At 44.0% G+C, this 24,522-nt stretch overlaps 1 protein-coding gene across 2 annotated transcripts in view; it reads right to left on the bottom strand.

Annotated features, from left to right (window-relative positions):
- PHTF2 (putative homeodomain transcription factor 2) overlaps positions 1-24,522 on the bottom strand; it is a 143,517-nt gene that overhangs the window by 101,460 nt on the left and 17,535 nt on the right. For both annotated transcript variants that reach the window (XM_075017208.1, XM_075017234.1), the window contains exon 2: positions 9,435-9,511. In XM_075017208.1, coding sequence (XP_074873309.1) covers positions 9,435-9,479 — 45 coding nt within the window. In that variant the 5' untranslated portion in view covers positions 9,480-9,511. The remainder of the gene's footprint in view (positions 1-9,434; positions 9,512-24,522) is intronic.

Below are 24,522 nucleotides of genomic sequence, written 5' to 3'. Positions count from 1 at the left end.
GCACATCTGGTCATTGCTTTATTGGTAACAATTTAAATAATTGATATTTTGGTGATTCAAAATGTGATTTAAATCAATTATTTAAATCTCCTTGGTTTAAATCAGTCCACCATATAGCACACCCACACAGATATTACCAAGCAGAAGTGCTGGGATTGCTCCCACCCTCCGCTGATCCTCCACATCGGGAAACAAACAAATTTAAGAAGTCTCAGATGGCAGCAGTGTTACGCAGTAGCTTTACAAAAAAGCAGACACTAAGTAGTCCTGTAGCACCTTAAAGACTAACAATTTTATTTATTAAGTTATGAGCTATAAGACACACAATGGGATTTTGGGTAATTAAAAAAAAAACACGTGCATTCGCACCCACATTTGGAATTGGTATAGGAACGATTGTTTGAAAAACAAATAGTCTTAATAAATATTTATTTTTGAAAATTATCAACGGTGGTGCTCAAATTACTAAGTGAATGGTTTGGTTTTCAGTGAGTGCTGAACAATGCTAAATTTTTTTGAGAAATTTCACAAAACTAGAATTTTTCTGATGTTTACAAACCCAATAACATCTCTGCAGGTGACAATTACATTATGAAAATAATGAAATACCTAAAATAAATAGTGAAGCGCCTTCAACACGTAATAAGGCATGTTACTGAAATATTTACAATATACATATTCACATGCAATGATCTAAGAATTTTCAGAGGAAAAATATGAATCAAAGTCAGCCTTGTTTGATGGTTTACTCTTCTCTACTATCAGAGAGACAAGACAGGCGTGGTAATATTTTTGATTAGACCAACTTCTACTGGTGAAAAACATGAACTTTCATATTATACAGAGCCCTACCTCAGGTCTTTCCCAGTATATTTTACTACATAAATCATGAAATTTAGCTTTCATGTCTGATTAATTACAAAGGAAAGTTATGCCTGTAAGAATAGGCATCAACAGCTTCCAGTCCAGGAAGAATGACTCCTAAGCAGAGATAGGGTCTACTCGTTGAGGAAAAGTAACAGTATATTTGGTCACAGACTGCCTAACCTCGTGAGGAGGGCTTAAACTAGGATCAAAGAGCGTAGGCAAGCCCACATGCAAGTCTAAAACATGGAGACTTAGGAAAAAAGTGTTAAAATGGGGGCAGCATGCACTGTAATATAAGGGATCAAAGAGAGACAAGATTGAAATGGGGTCAGGGAATCAAATCAGTATCTTAAGTGTCCATACACAAATGTGAAAAATATGGGTGAACAAGTAGAAAAAGAACTTAATGCTAGTAAACACAAATCACTGTGACATAGCTGGCATGACAGAGTTGGTAAGATAGTACACATGACTGGAATATTGGTATAGAAGGGTACAGCTTGGTCAAAAAAGACATGCGTGGGGAAAAAAGGGAGGAAGTGTTGCCTTCTGTATTAACACACACACACACACACACACACACACACACACACACACACACACGGTCTGAGGTTGAGATGGAAGTAGGACAGACTTGTTGAAAGTCTCTGGGTAAGAAAAAAGGTGGCGGAAAAAAAATAAGACTGATATCATAGTAGGGGTTTACTACAGACCACTAAACCAGGGCGAAGAGGCTTTCTTTAAGCCAAAGAATGCATCCAAAGCACAGGACTTGGTAATGACGAGGGACATCAACTACCCAGACATATATTGGGGGGGGGGGGAGAAACAGAACACAGATTAACCAACAAGTTCTGACAATGTATTGGAGACAATTTTTAATACTATAATATGGAATAAATGGTGCCACAAGATGTGGATAAATCATGAGAAGATCCAGAAAAGAGCAGCAAAAATGTTTAAAGGTCTAGAAAATATGATCTAATGAAGGAAGATTGAAAGAATTGGGTTTGTATAGTCTGGAAAAGAGAAAACTGAGAAGGGAAAGGATAGTAGTTTTTCTAGTATCTAAAAGGCTGTTACAAGGAGGAGGACGAAAAATTACTATTTGTAATTTATAAGGATAAGACAAGAAGCAGGTGGTTTACATTTCAGCAAGAGAAGGTTAGGCTGGACATTAGGAACGTCTTCCTGTCAGGGTGGTTAAGCACTGGAATAAATTGCTTAGGGAGGTTGTGGAATCTTCAATGTTGGACATTAACAGCAGGTTAGATAAATGTCTCAGGGATGATCTAGATGATGATGTTTGGTGCTGTGATGAGTACAGAAGACTGCCTTCTATATGACTTCTAGAGGTCCCTTCCAGTTCTGTGATGCCTCAAAGGCTACGTCTACATGTGCCCCAAACTTCGAAATGGCCATGCAAATGGCCATTTCGAAGTTTACTAATGAAGCGCTGAAATGCATATGCAGCGCTTCATTAGCATGCGGGCGGCAGCCGCGCTTCGAAATTGACGAGCCTTGCCGCCGCGCGGCGCGTCCAGACGGGGCTCCTTTTTGAAAGGACGCCACCTTCTTCGAAGTCCCCTTATTCCCATGAACTCATGGGAATAAGGGGACTTCGAAGTAGGCGGGGCCCTTTCGAAAAGGAGCCCCGTCTGGACGCGCCGCGCGGCGGCAAGGCTCGTCAATTTCGAAGCGCCGCTGCCGCCCGCATGCTAATGAAGCGCTGAATATGCATTTCAGCGCTTCATTAGTAAACTTCGAAATGGCCATTTGCATGGCCATTTCGAAGTTTGGGGCACGTGTAGACACAGCCAAAGAGTGCTAGAGCAATATTCCTAAAAGTTGATTTTGGTGCTTTCCTGGTGTTTAAATTTTAAGCAGCTTGTTCCAACAGAACAAAGCTGTTACTGAAAGAACAGCTGGTACCAGCTTAGTACCCAGTCTCATTGGTACACGGAAAACTCCCTTTTCCAACAAGTTATTTTTATAAGGCAAAATTAAGCTTTGGCATTGATGAAGTTTGGTACCAGAAGGATTGCTTCTTTCAGCTGATGTAACTTTAGTACCCACTGAAGTCTTTACACAGTTCACTCCCAGATCCAATTCCCCTGTCAAACTTTTTTGGTGCCAGGGCCACCCATGAACTGGCTGGCTGACGCTAAAGAGGGAATGGAGGAGCTTTGTATATAATTCCCTTAAGCATAACAAAATTCTGCTATTTGCTTTTCTTGCCAAATACTAGACAAATTTGGCGCTGATATACAATATACTCCCAGATTTAAAATAATTTTAAGACGCATGTAAATATAATCTTAATTCCACCATAATTTATTCAAACGTTACATTTTGCTAAATAAATCCAGGGCTTTTTTTCTGCCAGAACACAACAGAACTGCATTTCAGCACCTTTGATCCCGTAGCTGAGACTGCTGGAAGGGCTCCACATCCCAGCTGGCTCCCAAATGTGGGGCTATGGGGTCCCCCCTGCCTGGGATTCACACAGCTGAGGCTGCTGACAGGGCTCCACACCCCAAGTGGCTCACAGCCACAGGCCGCGGGATCCCCCCTCCCAGCTGAAGTTTACACAGCTGAGATCTTGCCCCACTCCCTGGCCAGGGTTCCTGTGGCTGAGGCTGTCGGCCAGGGCTCCGCACCCCAGCTGGCTCCCAAGCATGGGGCTGTGGGATTTCCCCCTCTACCCCCAACCAGGGTTCATGTGGCTGAGACTGCCAGAAGGTCTTCACACCCCCAGCCACAGAGCTGTGTGGTCCATCTCACCTTGGGTTGCATGGCTGAGGCTGCCAGCAGGGCTCCACACCCCAGCCAGCTCCCAGCCCAGCCTGGGTTCCCACAGCTAAGGCTGACAGCCAGGGCTCCACACCCTAGCTGGCTCCCAGCCGTGGGGTTCCCCTGTTGGGGATTTAGGGGCTGGCACAGCTGGAAAGGCTCTGTGCCCCAGCTGGCTCCCAGCTGCAGGGACCCCCCTCCCCCACCAGGGATCCCAGGGTTGGCGCTGTCAGCAGAGCCCGAGTTCCGGCATCTATTTTTCTAGGCAAAAAAAGGACTGAATAAATATAATATTAAAAACATGAAAGAGAGCACTGTGACATACCTAGGGTTCAAAACATATCCTTGTCCTTCCCCTAATCATCATCCAACACCCTGGCTATGTCTACACTAGCCCCAAACTCCGAAATAGCCATGTAAATGGCCATTTCGAAGTTTACTAATGAAGTGCTGCAATACATATTCAGCACCTCATTAGCATGCGGGCGGCCGCGGCACTTCAAAATTGACGCGCCTCGCTGCTCGTCCCAACCGGGCTGCTTTTCGAAAGGACCCCGCCTACTTTGAAGTCCCCTTATTCCTGTGAGCAGATGGGAATAAGGAGACTTCGAAGTAGGCGGGGTCCTTTCGAAAAGGAGCCCCATCAGAACAAACCGCACGGCGGCGAGCCACGGCCACCCGCATGCTAATGAGGCGCTGAATATGTATTTCAGCGTTTCATTAGTAAACTTCAAAATGGCCATTTACGTGGCCATTTCGAAGTTTGGGGCTAGTGCAGACACGGCCCCTGTGTTTCAAGAGTACAATTCTGAAATTTTTATATACATATTCTTCATAACACATTCACTTAAACAGCAAAAAAGGGGAGTTTTAAAAACAAAAAAAAAGTTAGAGTTTTTCTCATCCTCAAAAGATACATTAATCAGTCACTATCAAGATCTGGAATCTTCCTCTTCAAGAACGGAACAGACAGAATCACTGGTATGGAAGAATTACGATGAAACTATTTAGGAAATAAATATATTTTAAAAGCCCTCACTAATACACAGTTAAGGTCTAGCACACAGGAGCTCTGAAATTGAAAATAACTGAAGTACATAATTAAAGCCCTCACAATATTTCAGATATTGTAAACTAACAATTTTAATCAAGAATCCCATAATACTGAGTTTTACTTATGTCTTAGTCTGCTAAAGTAAAATTTTAGTTCTTTTCATTGCAGAGGAAAAGGGGTTAGATTTTCAAACATGAGTGTAACTCAAAGGCTTATAAACCAGAAGGCAAATAAAGAACTTCTTTTTTTTAATTTGATGATTTTGAGGTCAATCACAAATTTGAATTAGGCTGACAATTGAGTAAATTCCATATTGCACATCATGTATGTTTTACTACATATATGGATAAATAAGGCTCCAAACTTGCAACTAACTGAGTACACAGGAACCTTTGTACTCATGAGTAGACTCAGACTCAAAAGGTAAGTGACATGCAGCCAGATGCAGGATCAGCTCCCAGTTCATTCAGATAACCAATTTGTTAAGATCTACTTTTTTTCCGGAGAAAGTAAAACAAAAAATTATTTGAAGCAATATGCACACTCAACATTTCAAACTAAACCACTACTATGGCTGAATGATGTTTTCACAATAATAACTCTGTATTAATGTTATATTCTTGCATTCAGATTCCCTAGGCATTTAAGAACAAAGAAAATCTAGAGGTAAGCTTCTGAGCACATTGCAAATTTCTTTACACAGTGCCAATTTAACCTGTTCTTCTAAAACAGGGGTCAGCATCAAAAACAGCAAAAAGAGCCATTTTTTCCAATTTGGTAAAAGAAACCTCAATAATTCAAGAGCTGCAATGCATGTGAATAAAAGACAGTCCATAATAAATAGCATCAGCCCATACATTTTGTATCCCCTATTTTAAGAACAGTACACATACAATGATGTGTGATGCGATACATGATTACTGCAGGACATTAACAAACTTTTTTCCTCACACTTTACTTGCATGTTTGTACCACTCTTCCTGACTTTCACTCCCTAACTTCCTTTTTCTCTTGAGGACACTAGGGGGAGTTATCCAACATTTCTAAATCACACATTATTTGCTATTTGGATATGAGTTGTTCATTTTTTGCCTTTTAGATATTCACCGTTTATCGAAAATCAGGCAGGTTGTTTTTTTTTTTTGTTTGTTTTTGTTTTTTTTAAACTTTGCAATTGTAACATTGGGATGGAGAAAGAAGTCCTTAAAGAGCCATACGCAGCTCTAGAGCTGCACGTTGCAGACCTCTGTCCTAAAAGATCAACATCAATTTGAAAATTATACCTGTCAAAATTTTTTTGTACCTATTATTTAAAAAGTGTTCAAAGTTTAGTTATTCACAGCAAAATTAATTATAGATCAAATGCTGTTTGCTGTCCAAGAGTCATTACTTTTTCCCTTGCTAAAAAGGGGCTTATAGACAGTGGAGCAAAGGTATGTTTTGTTGTTCGTTTTTTAAACACTGGAAAACAAAACCAGGAAAACTTGAAAAAGGTGCTCAGGTAGACATGGAAATTATTTAAAATTAGTTCACTGTTTCTCAACTTTCTCAGACTTTTCAAGAGGAAATGTTAAGCTCCTTTTCTCTGAAGGTGTGTATCTATGCAAGTTGTGGTATATGAATTCAGTGTATTGATATACACATGTAGACCAATGAGCTTGTTTACATGTGCAATTTTGAATGGGATTTCTTGAGTAAAACCAATTTTTGCTCTCCTCTACTAACCAAAAGCACTTGTTTTCAATTCCTGTTCAAACTTCAGGCTTCTTTGCTTTAACTTCCTTCTTTAAAAACAAAAATGATGGCATCTCCTCATGTACAGTAAACACTGGAGATATGTGCAACCAAGTTGCGCACATCTCAAGTTAACGTGACTGCCACCCCTGACAACAGCAGGAAACCGCTCCTGTCAGGGCAGCCACCTGACTCTTCCCATCTGTGATAGGAGCAGCTTCTTGCTCCTGTCAGGGGCAGCAGTGGCAAGTCAGGCTACTGTCCCTGACAGGAGAGGGCAAACTGCTCCTCTCAGGGGTGGCAGCCTGACTCTTGGCCACTGCCATTGACAGGAGTGGTTCTCCCAATCCCTGGACTGGCAGGAAGCTGGGCACCTGGCTCCCCTCCACTTGCAGAGTCGTGAAACTGACCAGGGCAGCAGCTTTGGTCAGTTTCCTGGCTCCAAGGCTTGGAGAGGAACTGTGAGCCAGTCGGCCTATGGTTGCCAAATCCTCTCCATTGGCTGGAGCCAGCAAACTGACCAAAGCTGCTGCCCTGGTCAGTTTTCCAGCTCAGCAAGGGTAGGGGAGCTAGAGGCCAGGCTGCTGCCTGGTTCCCACCTCCCCACCTGCTGTGGGATCCAGGAAACTGACCAGATCATGGGTAGTCAGTTTCCCAGGTTCCCTAAGCGGGGAGAGCTGGGAATCAAGTGGCAGCCTGGTTACAATCTCCCCGCTGCTTGCGGGAGCAGGTAAACTGACCAGCACATAGCTGGTCAGTTTCCTGGGTCCCACAAGCAGTGGGCAAACAGGAACCAGGCTGCCCTCTGGTTTCCTGCTACTCTAGGAGCTAGGAAACTGACCCGCCCTGGTGGGCTAGTCAGCTTTTCAGCTCCTGCAAGCCCAGCAGAGACAGGAACCAGGCAGCAGCCTGGTTCCTGTCTCCCCTCGACTTGTGCAAAAATTAGAGTTACACAGGGGTTGCAAGAATGCAACCCCCACATAACTGGAGGGTTTACTGTCTATGACTTTCAAAGTTCAAAAAATCAACTGATCTAATTTTACAGATCATGTTATGGTACTTTTTCCAAACCATACAATACAGACAAGAACTCAAATTTCATTATCCCAACACAGAGCACATTTGTTGTAACAATACAGACAGCCTAAATTTTAAAAATACTTCATTGCGTAACTAACTTAAATCATCTGAGCAGCTCAACTTCCTACAATGTGACTCATCATATGAGTAAAGTTATTTGTGTTTGCAGGGCTCACAGATAATAGGGACAGCCGATAGTGTTGCCAGGCATCTAGTTTTCAAAACGCTCAGTTTAAAAGTAACAATGGGGATTCCAGTGGACAGTGCTACAGGGGTCCAGGGCTAAGATAGGCTCTCCCTTGTCTTTACTCCACAGTAGGGTTGTAAAAACCTGTTGCATTAGTTAACCAGTTAAATGTTAGGTTTGACCAGTTAACGGATTAAAGATGGGGGAAGGGGTAGCAGTTGGGGAGGCCGCTCCAGCCTAGCTGGGCTGGACGGTGGTTCTCCCCCTCCCCCTGCTCTGGATAGGGGCTGTTCCAGCCATGATGGAGCATCTCTGCCCACAGAGCTGCTACAGGTGGAGGGTGTTCCAGCTGGGCTGTAGCAGCCCTGGTCCTGAGAGTGCCATTGGGTGAGGGTGCTCCAGCACTGCTGGAGTAGCCTCCCCAGCCACCCTCCCTCCACAGCCATCCACCGCCCCCACGCCCTGAGCTGCTGTAGATAGGGACTGCTCTGGCCTCGCTAGAGCACTCCTGCCCACAGTGCTCTAGGGCTGGGCCAGCCATGCTGCAGCACACCACCACCCACAGGGGCCTCCTGGGGCTCAAACACCCCCACCCCAGGCAGGTGGGGGGCTTCTCCAGCCCCTACCAGCTGGCTGCTTAAATGTTAACATTCCTACTCTAAACAGCTACCAGAAGTGGCCCTGTGGCTCCTAGGCTTGAGGGGGGACGGGGGAAAAGAGACAAGAAAATCTTCACCCACTGCCCTCACGCTTGCAGGCAGCACTCCTACAGCTCCCTTCAGCTGGGAACCACAACCAATGAGAGCTGCAGAGGTGGCAAGACACAGAGACTCCCCCGGCCACCCATCCTGTGACTAAACAGCCACAGGGACCTTGTGAGCACTTCCAGGGAGCTGCAGTAAATGCTGCCAGGATCCAGCACCCTCAAGTCCCTGCCCGATTTCCCTCTGCACCCAAAACCTCTCATTTCTGGTCCTACCTGGAATGTACAATCCCCCTCTCCCTTGGCCTCTCTATCTCCTGCCCAAGCCCAGAGCCCTCTCTGCACCCCAAACACCTCATTTCCAGCACCAACCCAGAGCCTGTAGCCCCAGCTGGAGACTTCACCTTCACCGTTACTGGAACAGGTTAATAAATCCTAGAGAAAACACACACACACACACACACACACACACACACACACTTTTAAAAAAGAAAAGAACATCTGGTCAGTATCTCAGTACAAATAAAAGAAATGTAAGAGTTTGAATATTCTGAAAGCAGAGCTATTGGTGAGTGAGAAGATACATGAAAACCATGAAATTTAGCCTTGCAGGTTGCTGTTCTTTCAAGCACAGTGTTATTTCAATACTTTTAAAAGTATGAGAAAGTGACTTAAGTACTATATAAATGGTACATTCCCCTATACACTCACGCTTTATTTACAACCAAGAAGTGACATTTTACCCTCTAAACTATATTTTCTCTTAAAAAAATACAAGCAGCCCTAAAGTAACTAATACACCCTTTTTAATAGCAGCTTCACTGCCATAAGTGTTCTTAATATATGTTTAATCAATCAATTTTGGAAAACTAGTCTGAGCTGCTCATCTCCATATACTACACAAATCAAGCCCTCAAGAGGACAAAATGTTTAACGTAAAAAAGACAAAACAAAAAGGACAGTCAACACCAAAATTCCCCTTCCTTTACCACCATATATTAAACTGAAAAGCTTACCTTCTTCTGGTACCAGACTATAGCATCCGTTACTTTTGACGCCATTTATTCTACTGCATTCAGATAGTCATTTTAGACTGTAAAAAGAAAACAAATTTTACTTCCACCGTCCAAGAAGGCTGATCAACAGGTATGTAAACTACTCTAGTTAGTAACCTGAAGAGGAAAGGGGTGTACAGGTATATTTATTAATATTGACAGGTATATATTTATATTACATCTTGCCTCACTATGTTTTACTAACAAGTTTTCTGCAATTTAAAAAAAAAAAAAAAAATCTGCTGCCATAAGGAATACAAGCCAGATCTAAAAAGGACTGTTGATGTCAAAGTTTGCCAAAAGTCCCACTGGGATAAGAAGTGCACATTACAAAGTAAATGAAAATAAATATTTTTGTCCCACTTACACTTTGAATAATTAGTTATTACAGTAAAGTTAGAAGTATTAATGGCCATTTAAAGTTATATAATTGAGTATTATACACCATTAAGATTGTATATTATATACACTCAGCTCTTTGCAGCACCTATGGGTACTTTTCGGCTCTTGATCTTTTACAGGTTGGTCCCCACTGCTAGGTGATATCCTTAGACTTGTTCAAATAGCCAGTTAATAATCTCTTAGCATGCCAGACTTCACTTCCCCCGCCCCCACGCCTCAGTAACTGTAAGTCCTAAACATTGACAAAATGATGGACTGGTTAAGATTGAATTTTTAAACACTGTTTTTGAGAGAAACGTCAGTGGAGCTTCAGTTAAAAATGAATATACAATATGTAGCTCAATGTCTTCCTGCTTCCCCAGAGCCAGGCTCTCCCAGCCCTCCAGCTCCAATCTAGTCCCCCATCCTTCCCCATATCCAGGCATTCCTAGCCCCCCTGCTCTAACCCAATGCACCCACCTATTCCCCAGAGCCAGGCACTCCCAGCCCTCTCTCCTGCTTTAATTTAGTCCCCATCCCTTCTCCCAGAGCAAGGCACCACCAGCCCCACCTCCTGCCTCCTACCTCTAACCCAATGTCTGGGTCTCCCCAGAGCTGCCACAATGGCAGCCATGCATTCTCCCTCCAGGTGATGGGTGCATGCGCAGAGCGGTGGGGAGCAGTCCATAACCCAATAATAATAATTGGGCTTTAAGCCCAATAATGAATATTGGTTTAAGGCGTATGCTCCAAAAAAGCATCCAAAATTGTCAATTTGGTTATAAGGCTCTCAATATAGGTTGCACCTCTGAAATCCAATACTCTCTGGTCTGGCAACATTTGTGAGCTGTCAGGACCATGAATGTTGTTGGACCAGAGAGCAGAGCAGCACCTGCCCCAGCAGAGCTAGAAGCTGGGCCTGCCATGGAAAGGGTAGGAGGGCAAGGAGCCATGGTCAGAATTGCTTAGGGGCTAGCAGTAGAGGACCACCCCGATCCAGCAAATTCTCTCTTTTGGGACCAGTCTGGTTGTGAGGGTTGCAGATCAGCAAGGTCCGACCTCCATAAAAGGAGCCTTTTATCTTATATTAATAAGCAAACATGTATGCAGAGTTCTTTATTTACCAACAGTAGTAATGTGCAATGTAAGCTTATACTGTACTTGCTGTATTTATTTGTATTTACTTTCACTATACTGTACTTATGAAAACAACTAAAATTTACTTATGGTTAAAATACCGGTTATTGGAGAGCTCTGGATGATAGAATGCCAGATATGAGTTTACTGTATCTGGTGCTTAATTAACCAGAAAGCTCAATTAACCAGCGTTTCTGATATCTCCCAAAACAGCTCTTTAATCTAATAATCAGGAATAGTATGCTGCTCAATATGCAATTGCACATTCAGCACTCTAATGTTATGCAAAAGAAGACGACAACAAGCAAGCAAGCTGAGAACAGGGATTTGTTCAAAAAAGGTTTCCAGAGGATGTCCGAGTCATCACAAATTTAGCCCAATCTCTTACGTCTTCTGTAACTGATGCTAACGATGACCCTGAGGCACTGCAATACCTGATAAAATTACATTCAGTATAGTTTTAGCGTTAAGCACATTTTTAGTAATCTTGGTCTAATGCCATGAACGCCCCATAGTGATGCTTAGTGTCAAGAAAATCTACAGTACAGAACTTTACCTGTACAGTAAACTCTCAAGATACGTGCATTCAGCATGTGTGTATCTCACATTAGTGTGATCAGAGGGGGACCCCAGAAGCTCCAGTCAGAGCCAGCTGCCACTGCACAGGCAAGGAGGGAGGAGATCCCCATGTCAAAAGGGAACAGAGCTGGTGCAGCAACTCTTCCCCCCGAGTGCCACTGCTGGGGTTGGGGGCAGGGGAGTCCTACCCCAACCTCCGTGCCTGGCAACGGCACTCGGGAAAAGCTGGCTGCACCAGCTCTGTTCCCTTTTGCCAGGGGGATCTCCTCCCCCCTCACCTGTGTGGCAACAGCTGCTGCCTCTGGCTGTGCACCCAGCAGCCTTTTAACAGGGGGATCCCTATTAACAAGGGGGGGGGTCAGGGAGCCCCATTTTCCCCTGGAGAGGGCACTCAGGGGAAGATCTGTTCCCCTTGACAGGGGGATCTCCTCCCCCTCACCTGCATGGGAGCAGCTGCTGCCTGTGGCTGACCTGAGGGAGCTTTGGTCCACTAGCCAGCAGCCTTTTAACAGGGGGATCTCTGTTAACAAGGGGCTCCCCCACCTCCACCGGAACAGCACCCCAGGGCAGAGTTGGCTGAGCCAAGTGCTCTGCTAGCTCTCTTTCCCCTTAACAGGGGGATCCCCCCTGCTCCTCACTGCAGCAGTGGCTGGTGCTGAGTTGGTGGCCCCACCCCCTTGACTTGCACGAATTTCAAGTTACGCCAGGTTTTCCAGGAATGTGGCTCTCATGCAAATCGAGGGTCTACTGTACACATCTAGATGCTTCCAGAAACTAACCACTCTGCAGTGCAGTATTACCATTAGACTGGTGCATACCTGTATACTGTTTTATTTGTGCTCATTTTATTGTATTCTAATTTCTTGAAAATTGGTATTCCACTGGTCTCAATTAGCTAGCACCATCCATTTCCCCAATATGCTGAACAACGGAGCTTTCGTTGTACTAAAATAAGACTTCACGTAGTTGTGGGTTCTTCAGCAAGGAAACGTCTGTTAACTCTTAAGTCTTGATTTATACAACTTAATACCATCTTTTCTGTAACTAAACTGTGACAAGCCGAGATGTATACTTTAACTAACAGTACAGACAGTTCCAAGGAATTTAAATTAAGTAAGTACTTTCACGTGGGCTGAACAGGAACGAAGCAGAGTTATTTTTGGTTGCGTACAAAGAGAACCTTTTTTCCACTTTTGCTCATAACAGAGTAGTTGACTGCATCCCAGAATTGAACACAATTTCCTACACCTATTCCAAATAAAAGTTAGAACCCTCTGAGCGAGGACGGAAAATCTGAACTCTTCGGATTAACTGCCCTGGAACTATGGGACAGACAAATCTCTAGTAATATTTTCTTTAACACTAACTGTTTTCTCAGTTCTATTGCAACTGTGGTTTGTTGAGATGCTGTCCACACAGACTCAACCTTGGGTAATTAGGGAATCCTGTGATGGAGTTGCAGACCTTCTCTTCCCCTGGATGGAAAAACATCAGCACTGTAACTCTCCCCTCTGCTCAAGAAAACCCACTGAAACTTAACTACCATCAAACACTCTGTCCCCTAGGGGCTTAGAAGGGTGAAAAGGAAGCATGGACCAAACAGGAGCCAGAAAGACAATTCAGGCTTGTCTGCTTCCTCTCAGAGGGTGAGCAGGATAAGGCCATAACAAAAGACAAGCTCTTCAGCCATAACACAGAGCTTCTAGCCCTTGTCACGGTCTTTATTTAAAATGCTGCAACTGAACAGTTACACGTTTGTTTGCTAGTTTACAGAGGCAGACAAGCAAATTCAGTTTTATTGTTTAAACAGTTAAAGACAGGTGGGCTGTTCCAGCCATATATGCACACAAGGCAATTTGAGCTAGCAGCATCCATTGGAGCTGTACTGGTGCCTAGACACCCTTGCAACTCACCCACCAAAAGTGACAAAGGGCGAGATTAGATCGCACAGAATTCCAAGCACAGGACTAACACGGACAATCTCACAGAACCACACAATATAAAGACAGAGGCTAGGTCTACACTAGCCCCAGAACTTTGAAAGGGGCATGGTAATGAACCTAATCAAAAGATGCTAATGAGGCACTGTTACAAATGTGCAGTGCCTCATTAGCATAACGATGGCTGCAACACTTCGAAAGTGTCACTTTCAATTGCACGCAGCTCGTCTACACGGAGTCCTTTTTGAAAGGACCACTGCACACGTCGAAATCCCCTTGTTCCTATAACGAAGAGGAGGGGGGTTTACTGGAAAAAAAGTGCCCTGTTCCACCCACTCAGTGCTCTGGAACCCTTGCACTGAGCCATCTGGCCAGCCAGGAATGAAAGTGAGGCTTGCCCCATCCACCAGGTGCAAGCCCACATGCCCCAACCCCACTTCCCCAGAAGGAGTTCTCAGGAAGGTGGGGCGGGGGGCTGCAGGCAGAATGGGTGGGGAGAATCTGCCACTTGCTGTGCCCTAAGGGCCCTACAAAACCCTAATTCACCTAAGTTGGGCAGTGCTACCTTTGCATAGCCATAGAAAAGAGTATATGGAAAGGGACTCTGACCCTGACAAAATCAATTTCTTTAGCCTTGCTTCCCCTCAAAACAGTGTGGGATCCTAAAACAAGGGTAGTTAGGAGGGCAAAGGTTCAGAGCAGGGGCAAACGTGAGGAGTTAGAAGTCATGTCCAGGCCAGCATTGATAGCAAGGGTCAAAATTCTAGTCTGCCTCCTGATTTGGACCCTGAAACCAAAATCCAAATTAAGACAGGGCCAAGCTAGCCAAAAGCTATGTCATGACGGCTACAGAAGATTCATGCTGTAGCCAGACACTTCCTATAACACAACTTGGGTTTCTGTACAGTGGAACTTCCTATAGTCTTCCCACAGCAGATCATGAGAAACGGAGTGCCCCACCTTTGCTTCCGAGTGGCAACTCGAGCCAACTCTACACCCATGGAGCCTTACAAAAAAAGTTCTTCACACAAATTTATTTAAAAAAAATAAATCAAAAATGTTACTTAGACTAGAGAGGAAGAAAGATGGGTATTTATTTCCATATTTAAATAGTTGAGAAACAAACAGTACATACAGTACAAGCTAATTTACATATTGGTATAAAACAAAGTCAGTGATTCGTGTTGCACAAAATTAGAATGTCAAATGTTAGAGTCACTCAGAAGTCTGTTTTCAAGAACTCTGATCAGCCTCATGATGAGATACTGAGCCCATCTCTTCATCACAAACAGCACATTATTCATGCAGTCCCTATAATGTAATGTAATAGGTTAGGGATGGGCAACCTGTGGCTCTGGAGCCACATGCAGCTCTTTAAGGACTTCTCTGCAATTATACTGTTGGGAGCCGCAAAGTTTTAAAAAGCAAAAACAAAAAACAGAACAAAAACCCTTCCTGATTATTTCTCATAAACAGTGAACATCTAAAAGCCAAAAATGAGCAACTCAAAATAAATAGCAAATGATGTGATCTCAAAACGTTGGATAACTCCCTCTAATGTCCCCCAGAGAGAGAGAAGGTTCAGGAGTGAAAGTCAGGCAGACAGAAGTACAAACACACAGGTAAGGTGTGAGGAAATAGAATATGTAAAAAGTTTATGAACATCCTGTAGTAAACATGTATCACATGACAAATCATTGTATGTGCACTGGTCTTAAAATAGGGGTTACAAAAAGTACAGTTTGATGTTACTGATTAAGAATCATATCATACTACATGCATTGCAGTTCTTGAATTACGGAGGTTTACCACCAGATTGGAAAAAATGGCTCTTCTTGCTCTTTTGGTTGCCAACCCCTGCACTAGCTGCTGTTTTGAGGCCCTGTAACTGCATAAAACAATAGCAATGCAGGAATGGCATAACTTATTAAGTGCACATGAGCTTTAAAATATTATCTGAATCTTATTAAATGAATTCTATTCTTTCAGCAGAAATGAACAGTCCAAGTTTCATGCCCATCCATTTATTCCTCTAACAAGCAATTTTTATGCTAGATCTTCTTTAGTAGAGTTAAGAAAATATACTTTGACAGAACAGAGTCAGTGTAGGCAGCTTTCCTCAACAGAACTTTTTCCTACTGTTTGTAAGGTTACTCATACATTCCCACAATGAAGGCAAAACACATACAAGAACCTACAGCAAAAAGAATTCTACCCATGCGATGCAAACTCAGATGAAACTGGTCATTTTATCCAGAAGGATAAAGCTACTTTAGAATGTCACTAGAAAAATACCCCAAGCCTTACCCTAACCCTTAAACACAAACCATGATTATTTTATCGCCTAGTTTCTGTATTTGAGAGAAGAGCGCTGAACAAATAGGAGACAGATTAAAAATACAGCCAGTCATGTTTTGAAATTACATTTTGCATAGTTTTTAGTTGAATTCTTTGCCAGCAACAAAATAGGGCAAGGCATCATATCACTCTGTGGCTCACGTTTAATTGCAAATTCACAAAAGGCTTGATCTCACTGCACTTAAGTCAATGAACATTTCACCCCTATCTTCAGGGTAGCATGACCAATGGTTTTAAATCAATTTTCACAACTGACATTCTTTTTATGGGCATTATAATAAGCAATTCTTCACATTTTGCTTTCTTAAGTTGCAAAACAAAATTTTTTTCTAAAAGCATTTTTTTCAAGTGTGTTTACTTATCTGCTAAGGGACATGCCCCCACTCAAGTGAGGAGAAGATTAAAAAATTATTTTGGACCTGTTCAGTGCTTTTAAAAACTTCTCCCCTGGGAGAAGAACTTAAAAAGGGAGACCACCACAAGAAATGACAGTGAAAAAAAAGAAGAGAGCCACTATATCTCGAGCTGGGTCAGCCGGGAAGGTGGCAGTCATTGGCCTTAACACTCACAACTATACTAACCAGCCATAAAGTAACAGAGAGGACGCCATGCTAGTCTATACACTATCAAAACAAAAAGCAGTCAAGTAGCACTTTAAAGACTAGCAAAATAGTTTATTAGGTGAGCTTTCGTGGGACAGACCCACTTCTTCAGACCATAGCCAGACCAGAACAGACTCAATATTTAGGGCACAGAGAACCAAAAACAGTAAGCACGGAGGACAAATCAGAAAAAGATAATCAAGGTGAGCAAATCAGAGAGTGGAGGAGTGTGGGGGAAGGTCAAGAATTAGATTGAGCCAAGTATGCAGACAAGCCCCTATAGTGACTCAGACAGTTCCCATCACGATTTAAACCATGTGTTAATGTGCCGAATTTGAATAGAAAAGCCAGCTCGGCTGTTTCCCTTTCCAAAACGGTGCAATAATTCCTTTTCAGTAACACACATACTTTTAGGTCATTGACAGAATGCCCCATTCCATTAAAATGTTGACTAACTGGTTTGTGGATCTGGAGTGTTTTGATGTCTGTTTTGTGCCCATTGACCCTTTGTCTAAGGGAGTTAGAAGTCTGTCCAATATACTGTACAGATGCTTTGTATATTGGACAGACTTCTAACTCCCTATTTATTCTACCACTGATTGTAAATGGTTTTTGTACAGATGTCAAGCCTACTGACTCAAAAAAGTAGAAACAGGATTTGAGATGTGCTTTTATTGTTCAAAACAGGAAGTCCCCATAGAATGAAGGGGATGTGTTGTATATCACCTCCACACAAGCCTGTCAGCCATAGTAAAAATACCTGTACTGCAATACCACCCAAGGCAACGTACCTGTGATCAAAAAGAATAAAATATGAATTTTTATGCAATTTCAACAAATAAAATTATGTGACTATTTTGGGATATTTTTTAAACCAAAAAGCAGTTCCAGTAGAGCTAGGTGCTATGCTGGTGGTTTTGTGTCAACTTTTGCTAAGTATAAACACAGACCTATCAAGTGTCACATCTTGTGACACATGCATTTGGAAATGATATGCAAATACCATTTCATCAGAGAATGTGTCAGACCCTCTCACACAGTAAAAGCCTGGACTTAAGAAAAAAGAACATTAGGGACCCTGTTTTTCAATTCTGAAATTTACCATCCTCCCCATTTTCCTTATCCACCCAGCCTGAACTTGATTTCCCGCTCTCACAAGCCCTCTCCCAGTTCTCTGCTCTGGTTTACTCCAGCCCACCCAACTCTACCCAAAACCCCAGATTAATCCGGTTCTTCTCCAAACTTCCATCACCATTCAGTTCTCTGACACCCATCCCACCCTACTAACTCTCCACTCTGCCTCCCATGCATGCAAAGAGGGCAGTGCTTTTACCCTGTGCTCTGACTCTGGAAAAGCACATCTCTGTGATCTCCCTCCACATGCCTTCTTCACACATTTTGATAGCCCCTCACCATCAGGCCTGCCTGAGTTCGAAGGCCCACACCCCTAAGTTCCCTTTCCACATACCCTTTCCCAAAGATCTTACTCCCCTTCAGTTACTCCTCTGCACAGCATCTTGCAGTGACATGAGTTGAGGTGGAGCCACCTGCAGAGATGGTGAGCCAGAGCTGGGTTTTAAGAGAAAAAAAAACAAACAAACAGGGGGACGGCTGAACAGGGGCTGGTGGGATTGAGCCAGAGCTGCTCATGAGGGGTGGTAAGCCTGAGCCAGGCATGGGGGGGCGGGGAGCCAGAGCTGTGCACAAGTGGTGAGTGGGGCTGTGAGCTGAGGCACACAGGCCGGGGGCGGGGGGCAGGATTCTGAGTTGCATTTAATTCATGTTAATGCAAGTTAAGAGCAACTACAAAAATCGCGTTTTTTTGAGGGTTTACTGTACTGCTGCAGAATACACTGTTATGCATGGTAATGACTGTGGGAACCTGTGCCAGCTATGGGTATAGTACCACCAGGCATTGTCGTCCCCCCTCCCCCCCCCACACACACACACCAGCCCCACCCCCCCAGCAAGCCCAATTTCTCTGTAGCTCTGCTTAGCAGTCAAGAGAGGGACTGTGCCCCTCTCCTTGTCTGATGCCAGCCTGAGAGGTAGTTCCAGAACACTGTCCCAATCTTAGTTCCTGTTACCAACATCTTGTGTATGCTGGGTCTGTTTCTGCGCAACTGGCGAGTGCCTATAGGGGTCAGAAATGGCAATACATACCAAAGCAGGAAAGTGGGAAACCTGCACAGCACCTGCACACTACCCAGATGCAGCCAGAATTACTGCCCTTGCCTCCTTCCTACGAACAAGGAATAAATTTCCACACAACAGCAAAAAAAGAGATCCCATTCTGGATACCAGTACTTTTACATCACCTTCCATTAAGAGGCTTCAACTTCAGATGTTCTGGGTTCATTACTGTATGGAAATGTACTAGAAATCAAAGAAATGTGATTAGTCTTTGCATTTTTCTGTACTATGCTGCACAGGTAACCTAGTGCTTTCCTGATATTCAGCCAATTTCCACAGGCCAATGCATTTTTGTACTTTTAAGGGGTTGCAAATGCACTGGAAGAAGCTCAAAACACAAAATATCTTAGATTTCCCCTCCCCAGGCTTTCCTTCACAGACATTACATTCACTTCTTAGTAGACTACAATAGAGAGGTTGGCTGAATAAGCTAATAAAGGATTTTATCCATTTACTGGTCTCCAGCCATTCAATTCATCATATAAATAACACACTGATTTCTGTTGGGTTTGATTCCAAAAACTTAAAAGCTAAATAAACCTGACGTTAGACCTCATTTTTCTGTCCCAACTAACTTCTTTCCCAAATGGAAAATGATGAGTAAGCCTAGAATGAAAACAAATGCCAGTTACGGTTAATACAGGAGTGGGGAACCTTTTTTTGGGTTATGGGGGTTACTGAACCACAGGAGGGTGGGAGAAATCATTTGAGGACCACATAAAAGTGAGGGGAAAAAATGCCACAAAACAGCTCACTCCCCTCATATTCCGCAGGCAGGGGGATAGAGAAGAAGGGACTGAGGTTCAGGGCTTTCCTCAGGCCACATTAACTTTTCTGAGGGCCTTGTGTGGGACCAAAAATGGGGGTTCAGTGCACGGGAGGCGGCTGCTATGGAGAAGGTGTGGGGCCTGGGCAGGAAGGAGGATGCAGGAGTGGGCTGGGGAGGGGTGTTTGGGGTCTGGTTGGGAGTGACAGTGCAGGAACAGGCTAAAGATTGGAGGTAGGGTGCGCAAGTGGGCTGGGAGCAGCAGTGGAGGGGGTTCAGAAGCTGGCTGGGGTGGGTGTCTGGGTTGGAGGGAGGGTGCAGAAGCAGGGTGGGCATGGGGGAGGGGGTCTGGGCATCCAGATGGGAGGATCAGGGCAGGAGGAGGGAGAAGGAATGCATTGATGGGGGAGGGCGATTACCTTGGCACGTCACTGCCCACTTCCCTGGTTGGGGAAACAGAAGCATGAAGAAAAGCTGCCAGGAGGGGCTTTCCTCCCATGTTCCCAGGCACCCCATTCCTCCCACCCCTTGTTGCTCTGGCTAGAATTCTGGCCAGAGCAGGGGAACCCTCTCTCCAGGCAAGCAGTGCTATGCAGCCCTTCCCAGAACCAAGGGAGCAGGAGGAGAAGCAGAGGCAGCAGAGAGCCACAGGCAGGAGCAGAGTCACTACTTGCCCCCATGGGCTGGATCTGGCCAAGCTTTCCCGTATCTGGCTTGGGTAGCTCAAGGCCCCACCCACCACAGGGCGAATGCTGGGGAATGGAGACCCTAGCTTTTGGGGCTGGATCCAGGCAAGCTACAGTCCGCATTCAGGCCGTGGGCTCCCCACTCATGGGTTAACAATTATACTTTTGTATCTCCACTGACTTCAGGCTGGGGTCCAGGGAAAGATTCTTTGTACATTCTGCTTTTTCCACAGCTGGGCAAGAAGAATCTCCCTCACTTTCCTTCCCTAAATCCAAAGCACCTTAAGGGTGGGAGGAGAGGGGAAAGCAAGGTGTATAGTCTGCTTGATCCCTCCTTCTATAGCAGCCTATTTAACAAAACATTAGACCTGACTAGTGTCACTACAGCAGCCTTGGTTGGACTGTTTTTAAAAGATCCTTAGTGGTTCTCTGAAGACACTGATTTTTCAATTAAGTCTCCTTATCTGGGGGGGCAGAGAACATAACAGGGAATAGCCCTGTTTTGTCAACGTTTAGTCATTTGAAAGCTAAAAGGTGTCAGATTAAATTCAATGTTTGTATACCGATTTTGAAGAGTTAACATAGTACATAAATGCTAAACATTAGGACATGGGCAACCATATAAAACATGTGTCACTTCTAGCCATTGCCTTTTTCTTACTGAAAGCTTAAAATAAACAAAGCTTAGCTGGTGCACTGCACACAAAACTCATGCTTAAACTTCATGTCATGCCAAAGCTTATGATTACACAGCCTAAAATAGAAAGTCCTGCCCTGAGTGCAGTGGGCTGGACTAGACACCCTCTCAATGTTCCTTCCAGTCCTAGGAGTCTAATTGAAGAAGGGCTTGGTGAGAGAATGGCCCAATATGGATCGCTAGAGATTAAATACACAAACTGAGTATCTTCTCAAAAATAATACTTCGGTGCTATGTGAAAACAGTAATTTTCATTGTCCTCAGTCAATGGAACACCGGGAGTCAGTTTTCAGAGCAAGACAGCCTAAAATACAATGCTACCAAATGTAAGTTTCCCACTTACTTCCTCTACTTCAGTGGCTTTTAAACTCAAGTGGTTTTCTTTCACAACAATAAAAGGTAGCTGCCTCCCAGACTGTAGTCAAAGTGAAACGGGTGTGGAGTAGAGTACACAGCTAGGGGGGAAAAAACCTGAGGCAGAGCTTGGCTTTGCACAGTGGGCCATATGGAGAACTGAGAGCAGAAACACAATCTTGAAAGACAAACAGGACTAAGAATGTTGAAGTGTTCATCCTCACACCTGCTTCATGATTTAAGAAGAAAGAGACCTAGAAACACGATTCAAGATTGTGCTGTGTCTAAGACCAGAAAGGGGTGGGGGAGTTGTTTCTTTGAATAACTGAGTGCAGTGAAAGCAGAATAAACTTGTTAAATTTTAAATAAATATCCATTTAGATAAACGTTGCAGGTTGTTTTTTTTTTGGCAATGTCACCCATACTTAGGTCCCTAATAACATTTAGTGCCAAGCGTGGTGCCAACCAAGAGTGCAATTCCCTCACTTCCAGACTGAGGATGGGGCCTCCTCTTGTCTCGCCAGACTCTTGCATTCTAAATCAAAATCATACCCTGGCTAGGCCACCATGATTTATCTTATGGGCCCTGGCATAATGCAATGCTTGTACTACTGTAGTTATGCCACTGAAAGTGCACAGGCTGGGAAGGGAAAAAATTAGTTAAGGTCTCATATCATCCATTTAATATTGTTGCATTTTCTGTAACATTCACAACTCTCAGATAGGTAGCCACGTTAGTCTGTAACTTCACAAAAAAAGGGCAGTCCTGCAGCACCTAGTAAGTAAAATTGCTAATAGCTGGAGGGGGGTGAGAGGAGAGAAGAAAAAAAGAGGTGGGGGGGGGTGGGGAAGAGTCACTTGTCATTAACAGGACCTGTGGAAGGAATAAATTAAGTGGGAATAATGATGAAGTGGGTCTTTGTCCACAAAAGCTTATGCTCCAAAATATCTGTTAGTCTATAAGGTGGCACAGGACTTCTTGTTGTTCTCAAAGCTACAGACTAACATGGCTACATCTCTGATACTTGTTCCTGTAATGGGTAAGATAATTGAGATCTCTTAAGACACAGGTTAAAATGTATCTAACTTGTAAATTAATTCCCTTTCAGATATCTCCCTTTGCAACCTAGTGGTAAAATCCCTTTGCAACAGGATGGCCACTTTAACTTTCCGGAACATAAAATAAACCATGTTTAAAGTGTTCCCCTACCGGTTTATGCGTATTCCAACTCCTGAGGTCTGATTCACGTCCACTCATTCTTTGACTCTGGGACTGTCCACTTTATCTAATGTGTATGGCAGGGAGGCACTGCTAGCACATGATGGCATATATTACATTAGTGGATATGCACGTGTATTAGCCCTAGATGGTGTGGCTGATGTGGGTAGATCCAGTCATCGCATCTCTAGTATAAATATGTGGACAGAGCTGGCAATAGGGTTTGTTGCAGGGATAGGTTCCTGGATTAATGTTTCTGTGGTATGGTGCGTGGCTGCTAGTAATTTCCTGGGATTCTTTAGGAAAGAATAAGCCTGCCACCCAGGGCTTGTGAGAGTGAGGAATCATGTTCCAGTATAGATTGTATCTTGTCAATAATGAACTGGAGGGGCTTAAGCTGGATGTTCAAATGCAGGCCCCAGGCGCTAAGCCTCAACAGTCCAGCTCTGAGCGAAACTTTCACTGTTTCCTTCACAACTATTATGGAGCATACAGCTACATGGATATAACAGGAATATTGTCATCTGGTAGGCCCAGCCTCCCATAAAAGCAGCACTAGCACTAGCAGACCTTTGAACAGTCATTCAGCACCTGCTCAAACTGTTTTTGAACTACTCCTTGCTGATGTCAAGATTTCCCTTGTACGGTTTCATAAACCACGACATTAAGGAATAAACAGGGTCTCCAACGATCCTATTGAGCATTTCCACTTCCCCAGTGGTGGTCTTCTGGTCTAGGAAGAAAGTCCTTCCTTGCAGCTTCCTGAACAGGCCAGTGTTCCAAAATGTGTGCATCATACACCTTTCCAGACCAACTTGCGTTAATATCTATGAAGCATCCCCCTTGAGCTCCAAGCCCCCAGAGAACCACAAAGAAATGCCCTTCTGATTAACGTACTCTGTGGCTACATAGTATGGTGGCAAAATTGGCAAGTGCACACCATCTATCACCCTGCCATGGTCAAGGAAGCCCATCTGTACAAAGCCATCTATAATAATCAGAGTCATGCATAGAAGCGATTAGTGGCCATGCACAATTCTATCACACAAGTCCAATGGTCGCCTTACATACTCCAAAATGCTAAGTGACCCATCAATAGCAGTCTGGAGTAGCCAGCTTCCACAGTGCAAATGGCCACGCACTTGTTCAGTGGCAGGACAGCTCTCATTCTATGTGCTTGTACCCCAGAGGCGAGATGACTATTACACAGGTCCACAAACATGACTTTCCTCATCTAAAAGTTTTGGGGTCACTGCTCATAATCCCAGACATGCATGACAATTATAGACAAATATTTATTGCTTGTTTCCAGAGACCAAAGTGGTGTTCCACTGTGGTCACCTCTGAATGCCACTGGAAGTCCAGCATTACAGACACTGTGCACGGCAAGATCAGTGTCCAACACCTTTTGCCTTTGCATTTTAAGGAATAAATATACTGTCACTCATGATGCGTTAGTTATTAGAAGTGAGGAAGAGCATGCAGTAAACAAGCCATTGAAACATGTCACCAAACGTGGACAGAAGCACATGAATTCCTGGGAAGGGAAGCAATACATTGCAGGGCATTGGAGCAGGACCCAGAATGCCCCGCCACCCCCTCCACCTTCCCACGAACATTCTGCAGAAGAAGTAATGCTCTGTGGAACAGCTGCAAGTATGCAAGTGTGCAAGTGTTATGTACAAACAGGGTGAGCATACAACAGCAGTTTCCCTTCAGTACTTGTGCCAAAATAACTACTGTGAACAACCTTGCCAGGATAGACATACCCTGAGCATCCACATAGAGATGGAGAAGGAATCTGTATTTTCATATGACATTACCCAGAGATCAGAGTAAAGGAAGGAGAGAAGGACAAGGGACAGAGCCCTAGGAAACCCCCACAGAAAGGCAGAAGGGAGGGAAAGAAAGATGAGGAGAATTCTCCAAAGGACAATCAATCAAAGGAGGAAAAAAAGAAGAGAACCAGGAAAGGACAGAGTATTGGAATCTAAGGGAAGATTTTGACTTAAATGGAAGGCAGCTGACAAGTACAGGACAAGGACAGTACTGATTCTCAGAGCTGACAAGAGAGATCACTCCGAGTTTAGGGTTGCAGTTTGTCAGCTTCAGAGTCAATGCTGGCCTTAAAAGTTTA

The sequence above is a fragment of the Carettochelys insculpta genome, chromosome 1 (genome assembly GCF_033958435.1).
Source record: "Carettochelys insculpta isolate YL-2023 chromosome 1, ASM3395843v1, whole genome shotgun sequence".
In the NCBI taxonomy this organism is placed as follows: domain Eukaryota; kingdom Metazoa; phylum Chordata; order Testudines; family Carettochelyidae; genus Carettochelys; species Carettochelys insculpta.
The sequence above is the reverse complement of the archived record's forward strand: the minus strand, read 5'-3'. Positions and strand labels throughout refer to the sequence as shown.